The sequence below is a fragment of the Hibiscus syriacus genome, unplaced genomic scaffold (genome assembly GCF_006381635.1).
Source record: "Hibiscus syriacus cultivar Baekdansim isolate YM2019G1 unplaced genomic scaffold, ASM638163v2 tig00110457_pilon, whole genome shotgun sequence".
NCBI classification, from domain to species: Eukaryota; Viridiplantae; Streptophyta; class Magnoliopsida; order Malvales; family Malvaceae; genus Hibiscus; species Hibiscus syriacus.
Genome location: NW_024062744.1, coordinates 1,395,032 through 1,409,388, shown reverse-complemented (window position 1 = coordinate 1,409,388; position 14,357 = coordinate 1,395,032). Strand labels below are relative to the sequence as shown.

General features: G+C 34.9%; 2 protein-coding genes across 2 annotated transcripts; one reads left to right on the top strand and one right to left on the bottom strand.

The window, feature by feature from the left end:
* The first annotated feature begins 8,500 nt into the window (after nt 1-8,500).
* On the top strand, nt 8,501-8,920 carry LOC120126279. The gene has a single exon (XM_039144504.1). It carries the CDS (start codon nt 8,501-8,503, stop codon nt 8,918-8,920), a length of 420 nt encoding a protein of 139 aa, XP_039000435.1.
* A 1,633-nt stretch (nt 8,921-10,553) lies between these two features.
* Nucleotides 10,554-13,806, bottom strand: LOC120126296 (cytochrome c oxidase subunit 6b-1-like). The gene is made up of 6 exons (XM_039144519.1): nt 13,633-13,806; nt 12,438-12,707; nt 12,226-12,308; nt 12,051-12,132; nt 10,698-10,777; nt 10,554-10,664 (listed from the first exon to the last, which is right to left on the bottom strand). Exons 1-5 carry the CDS (start codon nt 13,672-13,674, stop codon nt 10,724-10,726), a joined length of 531 nt encoding a protein of 176 aa, XP_039000450.1. The 5' UTR covers nt 13,675-13,806; the 3' UTR covers nt 10,554-10,664; nt 10,698-10,723.
* Between the last annotated feature and the right edge of the window lie 551 nt (nt 13,807-14,357).

Below are 14,357 nucleotides of genomic sequence, written 5' to 3'. Positions count from 1 at the left end.
CGTGTAGTAGGCATTCTTCCCATGTCTTGATGTTTTTCTTGATAATGGATCGTAGTAGCGTTGATAAAACTCTATTAACTACTTCAGTTTGACCATCCGTTTGAGGATGACATCTAGTAGAGAATAGTAGTTTTGTGCCGATTTTACTCCACAAAGTCCTCCAAAAGTGTCTTAAGAACTTAACGTCTCTATCTGACACAATGGTTCGAGGAAGTCCATGTAACCTTACCACTTCTCGAAGAATAAGTTAGCAACATGAATAACATCATCGGTCTTGTGACATGGTATAAAGTGAGCCATCGTAGAGAATCGATCAACCACCACAAATATTGAATCATTTCCACTCTTTGTTTTTGGTAAGACCAAAACAAAGTCCATTGAGATATCTATCCATGACATGGTTGGTATTGGCAAGGGCATGTATAATCCATTAGGCATGACTCTTGATTTTGCCCTTTTACATACTAAACACCTTTCACATACCTTTTCAACATACCTTTTCATCTTTGGCCAAAAGAGGTGTTCCTTCAAAATGCTAAGAGTGTTTTTCAACTCCAAAGTGTCCCATAAGTCCTCCTTCATGTGATTCTTTGGTTAACACGTCTCGTATGTAACCTTGTGGAATACATAATCGTCCTTCTTTGAAAACATATCCATTATGCTGATAATATTTGTCATTAGCACCTGTTTCACATAACTTATACCTTTCTCCAAAGTCCAAATCAGTAGCATAATGTTCCTTAATGAATGAAAAACCAAGAAGTTTGGAATCCAAAGTGTTAAGTAAGATATACTTGCGTGAAAGAGCATCTGCCACGACATTATCCTTTCCTCTCTTATAGTGGATGACATAGGGAAAAGACTCAAGAAATTTAACCCATTTGGCATGTCTCTTGTTGAGTTTGTGTTGTCCTTTGATATGCTTTAATGCTTAATGGTCAGTGTGTATCACGAATTCTTTTGGCAATAAGTAGTGCTACCAAGTTTCCAAGGTTCAAATGAGTGCGTACATTTCTTTGTCATATGTTGGATAGTTCAAAGTTGCACCATTTAGTTTTTCACTAAAGTAGGCGATGGGCTTTCCTTCTTGACGTAAAACAGTACCAATCCCAATTCCAGAGGCATCACATTCAACTTCAAATGTTTTCTCAAAGTTCGGCAATGCTAATAGTGGAGCCTTTGTTAAACAACCCTTGAGTTCGTTGAATGCTTCATCTTGTTCTTTGCCCCAAGAGAAGTTCGAATTCTTCTTAATAATCCCTGTTAAGAGGGTGGCAATAATACTGAAATTTGGTACAAACCTTCTATAAAAACTGGCTAATCCATGGAAACTCCGGACTTGGCTGACATTGACTGGCTTTGGCCATTCTTGTATTGCCTTAATCTTTTCTGGATCCACTGACAATCCCTGTTAACTTACAATGAAGCCTAAGAAAGTAACTTGATTAGTAAAAAAAACACACTTCTTGAGATTAGCATATAGGTGCTCTTCTCTCAAAGTGCTAAGAATAGAACGTAAATGTTTAACATGATCTTTTAGTGACTTACTGTATATCAAGATATCATCAAAGAAAACAACACAAAACTTACCAATGTAAGGCCAAATGACATGATTCATTAGACGCATAAAGGTACTAGGGGCATTAGTCAAGCCAAAAGGCATGACTAATCATTCATATAAACCTTGTTTGGTCTTGAATACAGTTTTCCACTCGTCACATTCCTTCATTCTTATTTGATGATAACCACTTTTCAAATCAATTTTGGAGAAGATGTTGGCTCCGCTAAGTTCATCAAGCATATCATCCAGCCGAGGTATGGGGTGCCTCTATTTGATAGTGATTTGATTCACTGCCCTACAATCCACGTACATTCTCCAAGTTCCATCTTTCTTTGGTACCAACAAAACGGGTACAACACAAGGACTTAAACTTTCCCGAATGTAACCTTTTTCTAGGAGTTCTTTGACTTGTCTTTGTAATTCATTTGTTTCCTCAGGATTGCTCCTATATGCTGGTATATTAGGAATGGTGGCTCCAGGAATGAAATCAATTTGATGTTCAATTTCTCTAATTGGTTGCAATCCATCGGGAATTTCTTCAGGAAACATATCTTCAAATTCATGCAAAAGATTAGAAATATAAATTGGCAAGTCTTGAGGAGGGTTAGTAAGTAGAAAACTTTCCTTATACATAAGTATAAGTAGAGCCTTCTTAGTTGATAAATGTTTCTGGATATCTCCTCTGCTGGCATAGATATTCATCTTCGGATTATGAATTTCTTTGGCCTTCTTTTCTTTCTCCCATTCTTCTATGCGTGACTTGAGGGTCACTTGACATTCATGAACTTGGCTTGGAAGCATTGGTGCTAATATGATTTTTCTCCCTTGATGTTGGAAAGAGTACTTGTTATAGAATCCGTCATGGGTAGCCTTCTTATCATATTGCCAAGGACGCCCGAGTATAAGGTGGCTTGCACTCATGAGCACCACGTCATAAAGGACTTTATCTTGGTATCTTCCAATTGAAAATGGTACAACAACTTGTTTGGTTACCTTGGCTTCACCCACATCGTTGAGCCACTGAAGTTTGTAAGGATGAGGATGCTTGGAAGTCTTGAGACCCAACTTTTCCACCATGTGAGTACTTGCTACATTTGTACAACTTCCTCCATCAATGATCACCACGCAAATTTTATCTCCTACGTGACATTTGGTATGGAAGTTGTTCTCCATCTGTTCATCTTCTTGACTTTGAATGTTCAAAGTCCTTTTGATTACAAGGATGTTGGATGGAAGAGACATGTTAGCAAATAAGGAAAAATTGAAATGTGTGTAAGACCTTACCAGAATGTACTCCCACAAAGCCTCACGAGTCACTCCAATGAAAACTTTGAATGTCACTCAATCCGCTCGTGTTTGCAACTCTAGGACTTAATGGCTTTTACTTGTCCTCTTCTGATCTCACACACTCTCCAACCTTTTTCCTCTCGATTCTCTTGTCTCAAGTTCTAGAGAACTTTACTCAAGACTGTATCAAGTAAATTTACTTGTTTGGCGTCGGCTGCAAATAGGTTAGTAGGAATGGAAAAACAAATATATTGAAAGGTTGGCTTAGAAATAGAAAGAAAAGAACAAAAGGGGTTACTTACACAAGTCACTTTACAACCTTCTATCACCATAATCAATTTAAAACGGCTTACATGAATTGCTTGGTGTTGGTTGATGGGTGCTTCAACTTCTTTCTTTTCTTTTCTTTTCTTTGTTTTTCCTTCTTTTTGAGTGTTGGATTTCTTTCTTTCTTTTGGAGTGCTTCAATTTATTTTCTGATTTTCTTTTTCTTTGACTTTGCACTTCACTTGCACTTCTTTTTGTATTTTTCTTTTTGTTGTTGTTGCACGTTTCTTTCTTCCACCAAAGCTCTGATTACCGCTTGATGTAAGGATCTTTTGATGCCATAATAATTGATTGTGGATTTAGGAAGGAAGCAAACAACCTGCACAAGTGAATGGCTCAAAAGAGAGGGTTAAGGGTGGTAGACGTATGGTGAATGGGTGGGCTGTTTAAAATGAGAGATGGAAGCGGAAGATGATTGATATGGTTATGGTTATGGCGATGAAACAAAGGGGATGGAAGTGAGGATAATATCTTGAAGAAGTCTCAAAGAAGAACCAATGCTATAGAGAGCAAAGACCCATACTTTATATTGCTTCTACAAGGGGTGGTGTTAAGTACTTTGACCCACTAGTTATATGAACTAGGAACCAGAAGTATCAAGATGAAAAGGAAGGGGTTGACGCCACAAGTATAAAATACTTGATAAGTCGATAAAAGTCACCAGGACTTAAGGAAGAGAATAATCTCACTTATATTAATAAAAAATGGTATGCTTACAAATGAAATAGGAAAGCCTATTTATAGTTTTTGAAGGGACTTGGCCGAATAGGTACATGTTAGTTTGACCAGCCCTTGTACCTTCCTAAAATGACATGTTTTAAATGCTAAAAGAGATGATGGTTCGACCCTTGATCGAAGAAAATGATCCTTGTCCGAATAGCACTTGTATCCCTTCACTTTGGCGCCAAATGGGAGAGAATATGATGCTTAGTCGAATGGTTAAATGGCTCTTCATCTTGGCGCCTAAATGAATCACATGCAAGGCACATGGGGGCTGATCATATGCAAAGCACATGGGTGTTCTAGGGAGCCTTGTGGTGCAACCCTTTACATGGGATGATGGCTGGTCATGTGTTCCATTCTTAGGAGTGTATGTGTCTCCTCCAAGCTAACTTGAGTGTGGAGCTAGCTAACAAGCATGGGCTGTTTTGTGAACAAGCTTCCTAGCCGAATCCTTATGAGCTTTATAACAACACATTCAGCTATATTCAGCTACCATTGACATCATTTTTGATAACTCAGCTCCAAATAGTTCAACTAGCTGAGTTTAGCTAGCCTTGAGCTCCACCAGCTGAATTGAGCTTTCCTTAATGTTCCATGAGCTGCCTTGTCCTTTGTGAGCTGTTTGTGAGCTGCATAGGACGTCCAAATCATCCACCAAGCTACCTCAACGTTCATCACACTCCATTGTACCTATATGTGCAAGGAAATAAGGTAAGTCCATGATATTGAGCTAAGACGAGATAAATACCTTGCTGCCATGTAAGAATATGGTAATGTGAGCTATGATTAAAGGTCATGAGCTAAATATATCATCTCATAGTATATGTAAGATAATGCATGAAGCTTAAGAGCTAATATGAATGCATATGATCTATTAAAACGAATTATAATGATGTTGCCTTGATGTATATAATGTAATCATGCTTAATATGATTATAAAACTATCCTAATATGCTTAAATATCAATGTATATGTTGTGTTCATACTAAGTTATTCTTTAACTATTAAAACATTATATAACATAATATAGGAGGGTGTTAAGTTATTAAATGAATCAAAAGCTTCAAGACACTTAGTTAGGAGAACTTCCCTGAATTGTTTGGCCCTTGACCTAGTAATGGGACCTTGTGGCATGACTTCCGGATCTGGGGTAGGTGCGACCATATCAAGTTAAAAAAAGGCTTAAATGCACCATTGCCCCTTAAACTATACCATTTGTATTGAGTTACCCTTTAAATTATTTTTCGGGACATTTTGCCTGCTAAAGTTTAATCGTTACCTCATTTGTCCCAAATCATTAACTCAATTAAAAAAGCGATAAATTACACATTTAATCATTCAACTATTATCATGGTGTCGTTTTGGTCACCTAACTATTTTTTTGGTCACCAATTTTTTTTAAAAAAAATCATCACTAAACTTGCAATATGATCCTTAGCCACTCTTCTTCTCTGACACCCGTCCAACATTCTCCATGGAAAACCAAATACAAGTAAAAAAATTTAACAAATAAAGCATGCAATTTTTCTCCCCTTCATCTTCTTCGCCAAAACCTAACTTTCCTCTTTTTTTCTTCCTGAAAATCCCAAAAAGCCTCCTTAAGATCACATAGTCCTTATAAAACTCGCATCTGCCTCCTCCACGCAACACTATTAACTCCCTCTCTGCCCGGTCATAGAGATGCACATATAACGAGTAATCAACATGCTTCAAAGCAAAAAAAAAAACACTCTCTTTAAGAGAGTGTCATCGTTGAGACTGATTTACTATATTTTTTGCTAACCATTTTGAATGGAACTCTTCTTCCTTTTTTTGACAATGTTGTGATCAAGCTGCTAACTTGCTAAAAATGCTTATAATTTTTCAGACAAAATATTGAGAGATGTAGATACTTACACTGATATAATTATGTGTTAAATGCTATATATTTTTTTTACTTTTCACTTACAGTGTAAGCATGTGTTAAGTGCAATTACTAAAGATCATAAAGTTACATTCTATTTTACATAAATAAAACACCACAAAATATTTTCATACATAAAAGTTACAATATGTTTCCATACATAATAAGTCAATATTGATTGTAAGTGCAATGTAACTTAACAAAGCTTCACAAAAAAAAATTACCTTAACTCCACCACATCAAATACATCAAAATGTAACAAAAAAAGAAAATGAATCCTATTGTAATTCCTTCTCTAATACAATTTTCATTGATAAAAAATGAACATAGATCATGTTAGATTATAGCATATCGCAGATTCCAATAAAAACAAAATAGACTCCAGATTCTTTTCAAAGAACAAAACTAGAATGTATAAACTCAAGAAACATGGATATTCTTTAGCTACCAACTATATATAATTATGTAGTTGATTGAAAATAGAAACAATAAAAACCTAATAAATTAAATGATGCATGACATTCACTATTTTCCACCATTAATGGAATCAGTTTGTCGAGTACATCAAAAGGTCATACTATGGAGAAGCAGTAGTTTTATTGTATATAGCATTTCTTAGCAGAAGTCCAGTTGCCTCACTTTACATTGTAATCCCATAAAGCTAAATAGTTAGTTCCAAGGTTTTCTTGTAATGAAAGAAATCAAAGATTTACCCACAAGCTGCTCCACATCCAGCACCCCCGCATCCAACGGTACATCCTTCACCAACAAAACATGTGCCCTCCGAGTTAGTTTTCTCCTTCGATACACCATTTGCACACGTAAAAAAACATGGCCCATATCGAAGAAAGGGTGATGGGTAACTCACCTCTTTCGGTTCAAATATAGGCATCTTCTTAGCGAACTTTTTAAGAACAACATCTATACAAATGATGGTTTGGAAGCGTCGTTGTTTCCGTCATCTTCTTGACCATCTTCTTCAATGGGGATGTCCATGATTGGCCTTCGAACAACGAGGACCTACTTGAAGGTGTCTTTTTTCGGCTTTTAAAGTGACTTTCTAGTCAGTTTCTTGGTCTAGGACCAGGACAGAGGAGGAGCGAGTAGCACTGCATGGAGCGAGGGAGAGGAAAAGGTGAGTTTTAAAGGGAGGGAGGGATTTGAAGGAGGGGTTTTAAGGGATAAAACATCTCGTGAAGTACTTTAAAAAATAACTCGACACAAATGATATCAGGGCAACAGTGCGGCCTTAAAAAATTGCATTTGATGGTTAAAAACAAGGACACGAACACAAATATGTGTACATTATTTTACTGCTTATGTTAGCGCAAAAATTAAAATATTTTGCCGACGTAGAAAGACAAAAGGACGGACTAAATAATTCCAGAACTGTTTGTTTTAGCAAAGTCTTTAAAAAAAAAGTTTAAGGAATATTTATGATTTAAAATATATTTAATTTGTCATTTTCGTCTCTATAATTTTTATGTCAATTTAGTTTTTAAAATTGTTTAGAGGTATTATCCTAGTCTTCGAAGTCCGTTGATCATTTTAACTAACAGAACTTCGAGTCTTCTGCGTTTGTGGATTATGCTAAAATATTTACTAAACACAAAGATTAGAAAAAAATCAAATTTTTTTTAATTATTTCAGTGAGATTAAGTGATTAAGTCAAAATTTTGGGAGATTTTTTTAACCGTAGTATTTAATAAATATTTTAAATATTTTTTTAGAAAATTAGTGGTCTTTTCTTTAATACTTTTGTTGGCTAAATTAAAAATATATTGTGGTTGAATTTTTTTAGAATAATATTACCTCGGAAAAATATTTAAAGAAGTAAGGTGATTGTTATAATTTTATCAAGTGTAAATCACAAATTTGACAATTAAAATTTATTCTCTTTTTTATTTTACTAACGACATTATAAATGAGTTTTTATATAGATGTAAAACGACATCGTTTTGGTGAAAATTTTATTTTTTTAAACATCATTGTTTTAACCCCATTAGCTATTTAATGGCAGAGTGACAAAAAATATTCAATGTATATAGTCCAAAAAATAGGAGAGAGAATAAAGTTTAATGGTGAAATTTGTAATTTACCCTTTTATTAAAGTTGTTGGTATCTTTCTATTATGTTCTCTTTTATTTTTTTTCCTAAAAATAAAAAATGAAAGTATAGATAGAAAACAATTTTTTTTAGAAAATCAGTATTTTCATGTGAAATCCTATAAGTATTTTTTATTTTCATCAATAATATATAAATATGTTTATTGTTACATGAAATAATATAATATCTTTTGTTTTGGTAACAATAATACAATATCTTTTAAGATTTTTTTTATCTAAAAATAAATATTATCAATAAATATTGAATGTGGTGTCAAATTACATTATATTTCAATAAAAATAATAGTAATTTTTTATTAAAAAAAATCATGACTGTAAAACAATTCTTGATTTTCCATAGGCCGCCTAGCAACAAAGAATGTGAACCGCCAAAAAAGTACATTCCCAAAATCAGAGCCCTTCATTTATTCCATGTCAAACTTTTCTCCAATAGTCAACCTGACCTAAATTTAAAAGGAAAAGAATGAAGCTCCCGTGAAACTCCCTTGCAACCTCCCACTTTGCCCTTTATAATATATAATAATAACTCCTTTTTACACCCCCAAAGACCAAGACTCGGAATCCGTATTCACAATGCCGAGCTCCAAAACATCATCGGAACATGTCGGAGGAGGTGGTCGGCGATCCAAGCCAAACCAAGGATGTAAAAGACACCCAAAACACAGGCAATCGCCTGGAGTTTGTTCGCTTTGTTTAGCCGACAAACTGAGTCGGTTATCCACTCATTCGTCATCTTATTGTTATTCTTCGACGTCGTCTTCTTTATCATCTTCATCTTATTCCTCGTGTTCTTCCTCTCCCTTTCGTGCTCATCGTTTTAGTGCAGATGGAAGAGGGCCTTCTTTTTGCTTTTTGTTGTTTAATGGCAAGAATTTACTCACTAAGAGCTGGTCAGTCGCTTGTGCTTCCCAAATGAGAAGCGAAGAAGGCAATGATCGTAAGAAGAAGAAACGTGGGTTCTTGTCCATGCTGTTTCACCCAATAAGTACTTAGACGAAAGAACCGGGTTCATTAATGGCGGTGTTTGCTTCATTGCTTTTTTTTTTTTTACTTGTTTCATTGATGGATTAGAATCACTACTCCGACAAGCTTTTTTGCTTGAAAATTTAATCTGTTGTAACTGTAGGTACTTTGATAATGTTTTATGGTACAATATGATACCGTCATTATATATATTTGTTGTTATTTCATGGTGGAATGTAGGAAGGAAAAGACTAATGGAATCGATTAATTTAATTAGTTCCTATTTGCTTCTCCAACAGCCTCTATGAATGAAACTTTGTATAGTGTTAAAAAAGGAAGGGATAACTAACGGGTTGGTTGAAGTGAAAAGCAGCTTGATACCGCTTAAATAATATTTCAGGTTTGAGTCTTTGTGTACGTAAAAATACTCGTCGGTAGATTCACCCACCAATATTAGGTGAGCGACTCGGGTCAATTCAGATAAATCAAAGGCAAAACTTTGAATACAACCAAAAAAAAAAAGGACTAAAGTTTCATATTTTAAGCGAAAACACAATGATTTTAAACTTTGTTAGTCAGTAGCTCAAACTGTGGGCTTACGATGTGATTTTTTCTAATTATGATAGGATAACATTTATATTAATATAAAATTATTTTCATGTAAAATATGAGTAATATAAAGAAGGAAATCATATTAGTAGATATTTGTCTTCGAAGTATTTAAATATGATTTCTGAAATCTGTAATTATTAAATGATTGAGGATTATGTTTATATATGTGTATCGCTATCATCTTCTTGGTTTACTTTCGTTTTCTTCGTACATCTGTCTCTTTTTCAGCATTATTTGTGTAAATTTTTATTAGAAAATATATAGGTGAATAATAGCCAAGTATAATCGTCTTTGTATTTAATTTAAACAAAGGGTTGATATATTTTTCATTAAACTTTAGGGTATAAATGAGCATTTTAAATCTAATCGAAATTTATCTCACCATTTATCAAAATCACTAATTGTTAGATATAAATATTTTTAATCTCAATAAGATTAATCTCATCTAATCTAATGGAGAAACGAAAATTAGGGTTGGAAATTGTGAGCCTAGTTAGTCTAAAGCATGAAAAGAAAAGAACCCATGTTGGGCAGCTCAGCCTAACCCTACAAACCACTGGAACTTCTCTACCCAATTGGTTACTAGGTCGACTTCATATTTTATTATTGGTTTATTATTTATAATCGTATTTAAATTATGTTCTATATGGTATCAATTTTGAAAATATTTTGAATTTGTTGTGTTGTTATCTTATTTTGGGTGTGTTTACCTAAAGCCGAGCCAGCTTTTGTTCTCAAGTGAGACCATGAATTTCGTGAAATCTAAATTCCCACATCCTTGTTGTGTCTTGAGCTGAAATTTTCACTAGACTTCATTTGTTTTTGTTTTTTTTGTCGTATTTGATGTTCTAAAACCTTGAACTAAATAGAGTTTTTGTTTGATAAGTTGTGATTCCTCAATGAGAATGGAAACTCCAGCAATCATAACTTTTCAAGGAATAAGCACCAATTAACGTAATGTTGTTAAAGTAGAAATAACTTCAAACAAAAGGTTTTTCCACTTCGTAGGAATGTGTTCTTCACCATGTAAACAGAAGTAAAAGTTCCATTTTTATGAGCAAAGGTTTTCATCCTTGATCTAATTTGTATAAAATACACGCCAGAATTTCTTATTACCTCATCCTTTTAAATAGGATTTTCATTTAACAAATTCATCTGTGGTTACACCCGGGTGGGATATAACATAAGAAAACCACAAGGTTTTCCGATAGACAGTACCTTTTACAGAGGTCCCGGAAAAGAGCCATTCTCCCTTTGCTCGTTCCATCGGTCGATCTGAAACACAAATGAAATGAGTGATTTGTTAGATTGAAGACCAAATGGTTAATACAAGCTGGCATTTTTTACTCTTCAGCTTCTGAGTTTATTAACATTATACTCATTCAAATAGTCTAAATTGAAACCGCAGGAATGTATTAATCATATATTGAATTGAGCATGCAAAACTAAACATTTTCATTCCTGTCTCTTTCTTTTTTTTACTACCTTTTTATTCTCATGCCTTCATGTTAAGTTTTAACAAAAATCTCCAGATCAGTTGACAATGAGGACATCCAATACTGGAACAGTTTGAGATAAGGAAGTGAGGAACAAGATTTAATCTTCTATAGTTTAGTCATTTTACTTCAACCAAAGAATCAATTATAAGATTTAGTTCAAAATCAGCTCAAAATTGGAGTCTATCATAGTCTTAAACTTATCGGAGACTTTGAAGAATGGACTTCTCATTTCCTGTATGGCCTAAATTTGTCATTTAAGTCTGCCTTTTGGGTATTTACCCAAGCTTAAGGGTTTGTGGTAGCTTTTGACATTCATATGTTTCCTCTTAAGTCTATCATTACGTAATTTTAAGCTAGCTTCCTGTGTAATCACTGTATCTTAGAGGCCTTGCATAATAGTGAAGACTGAATAGGTCACTAAGGCAAGGCATGGATGCAATCAAAAAACCAAATCTAATTCCCTTCATCATCTCCTCTCAACCAAGCTCTTTCACAAATTTCAAGCCAAGTTCTTTTCAATTAAGCCCCTTCATTTTTCCCATAAACCCTAACTTCTTGATAAAAGGAATATCCTTCAACATGTTCTTTGATACTACCAAATAGGTCTACACCTGTATCTACTTCTCCATCCATGTGATATACCCAAAATGTTCTCTTTTTCCACTTGCAAACCCTCAAAGAAATCTCTTTCCCACCTCCAAATCAATGGGAAGATATCAATATTGGTTTTACACCAATGGCACCATATGCCATCCATATGGACTTTCTAGCACTTATGTTCATCAAAAGATACCCAAAAAAAAAATCAACCAATCCACTATACTCTTATTTGACAGCTCAACATGACCATCTGAAACTAATACACATTTTAGGATTAACTTAGAAACACCTATCTTGAAAAGATGTTGGGTCATAGGGTATTCCATAGTTTACAAATGCAAAAGGAGCAACAGACAGTAGCCATCCGATATCAGTTAAAAGTTAAAACCATTATGTAATTGATTATGATGAAGTGAAGTGTATTATGGATCTTGGGAGAAAATACACACCCATTCTCCAGGACATAAGGCACGATAATACTTCGAAAACTTATCACACTCTGAAGCACCTTCTCCTTTTGCAGCAACACAACTGTATAAGATAGGATAAAGATATACCAAGTAAGCATTTTAAAAGAAACAAACCTTTGTACCTTTATAAGATACAAAGTAATTCATAGCTCACCGATGGTACTCAATATATCGTGTGAAGCAATGTCTTGTTTGGTTTGTAGTTGGGAAGCGAAAATCTGCTGGGGCAGTCTCAAGCTGCATATCAAACATCACCAAAATATATTAGTGAAACAGTTTAACATGTAATGATGAGTTTAACATGCACGTAAAGATTCTGCTGGCAGCAAAGATTGAGATCTTAGTAGAAATTTTTGGCAAGGCAACCTTAATCTCTGGTGTTTCTTCAGCATCATCTGAGTTCTCTGCTGCAGCTGGAGCATCTTCACCACTGTTCTCGGCAGTGGTATTGGCTTCAGTGCTTTCTTCAGCAGAAGCAGGAACGGCTTCAGTGCTTTCCTCAACTGCAGCAACAGAAGCCTCCACTTTCTCAGAGACAACTTCCACAGAAGCAGCATTCACAGGATTTTCAACCTCTTTCGCTTCTGCTGGTTTTGTAGCCGCATCTGATTTTTCCTCCTCCTTCAGTGCATATTGCTAAATGTCCAAACATTCAAATAGGTTTGCAGGATAATCAGGTCAAATAAATACTCCCACTATGCATGCCCATTATCAAAAAAAAACTTTAGTACCTTCTCAACTACACAAAAGGCATTACAAGCAAGATATGTAGTAAATTCATTGAAGTTATCAGCACCAAAGCTTAGCAAACAAGGTTGCATCCTAGCTAAATTTGCGCATGAATGGAATGTTCAAGGACCAACAAGCTTCAATGATAGAAATCCTAATTAATCATTCTATAACATCGATGTAAATTATTTCCACACAACATAGTCATAAATGAATTTCATTTCAGTTAGTCAAAAGCTTGAATGCTCAAGCCATCCAAAATTTTGCTCAGAAATTTTACTTGATTCTACATTCTACAAGCTTTGCAGCTAGTGACAAACCCAGTGAAAACTTTGCTCAAAACATTACGTTTTCATTGCATCTTATCAATGACATCCCTCAAAAACACCAACATTGCGTACAGCAAACTCAAATAGATTAAATCTGAAGGCAAATGATAGAGTAACTTCAATGAGCTGATTCATTTAGAAAACAAAAGCTGCAACAAATCATATTAATCACGTGTTCATGAATCATGATTCTTCTCAAGAAAGTTGAATCTTAAATATATTTGATAAACGAGCATAGGCAGTCAAAAATTTTATAAAAACCACCGCATCAAAACTTCAAAACGCTGGTACTAATAAAATCCAGAACCACTCGGTCAGATCGGCTCATTTCAGTCCAATTGAACAAAGTTCTAAGCGAAATAAAAATTTTAGGGAAAAAAAGTCCCGATCAATTGCAATAAACGGAAAAAATAAAAGAAGATCGAACTTGTCCATTTGGACATGGATTAAACTAAACTATTAAAAATACTGGTTTCAAAGAAATGAAACTGAAGTATGAATACCTCAGATAGGGAAAGGGGGTTTCCAGATCCAGCTCCAGTCATTTCCAGAAGAGGATTCGACCGGCTGCTTTTGGAAGCTTTTTAATTGGCTGCTGGGAAGTGGCGACGGCGGAGATGTTTGAAGACGCGGCCAAAGCAGGATAATATGGCGAGGGAGAGAGGTAGAAATGGACTTTTGGTCAAACTGCTTTGCTGCAATTTCATTCAGCCACGTAATTCTTTCTTTCTTTTTAGTTTTTTCATTTTTTCATGGGTAAACTATTCCAGTAGTCCCCTTTGTTTTTAGTTTAATTGACTTTGGTCACCATTTTTTAATTAAATGCGTTTGATCCTTACGTTTTTTGTATGTCTGGTTTAAATACCTTAGCCGTTGACTTCCGTTAACTCACAACCAAGTCGGAGTAAGCAATTAAAAAATAAATAAAAAATCAAAACACATGTGTTTTTCTTCTTCTTCTTTCTCCTCCAAGAGCTGGAGCTATTCACTATTAAATGATACCATAGAGGCTAATATCTACGTGATGAAAGCACTCACCGCACACCGATGGCAATGAGTCAAGGGATGAACGGCTCTGTCGGGAACCGGTGTTTTTCCAGTATTGGATTGGATCACATTCTCGAGGTCACAGAAGATGCAAATGGCAGTCTCTCTGATCCGACAACGAGTCCGGGTTGTTTGGTTCCAAACATAATATCAAATTGCGGTTGAGGATTTTGTTACGGAT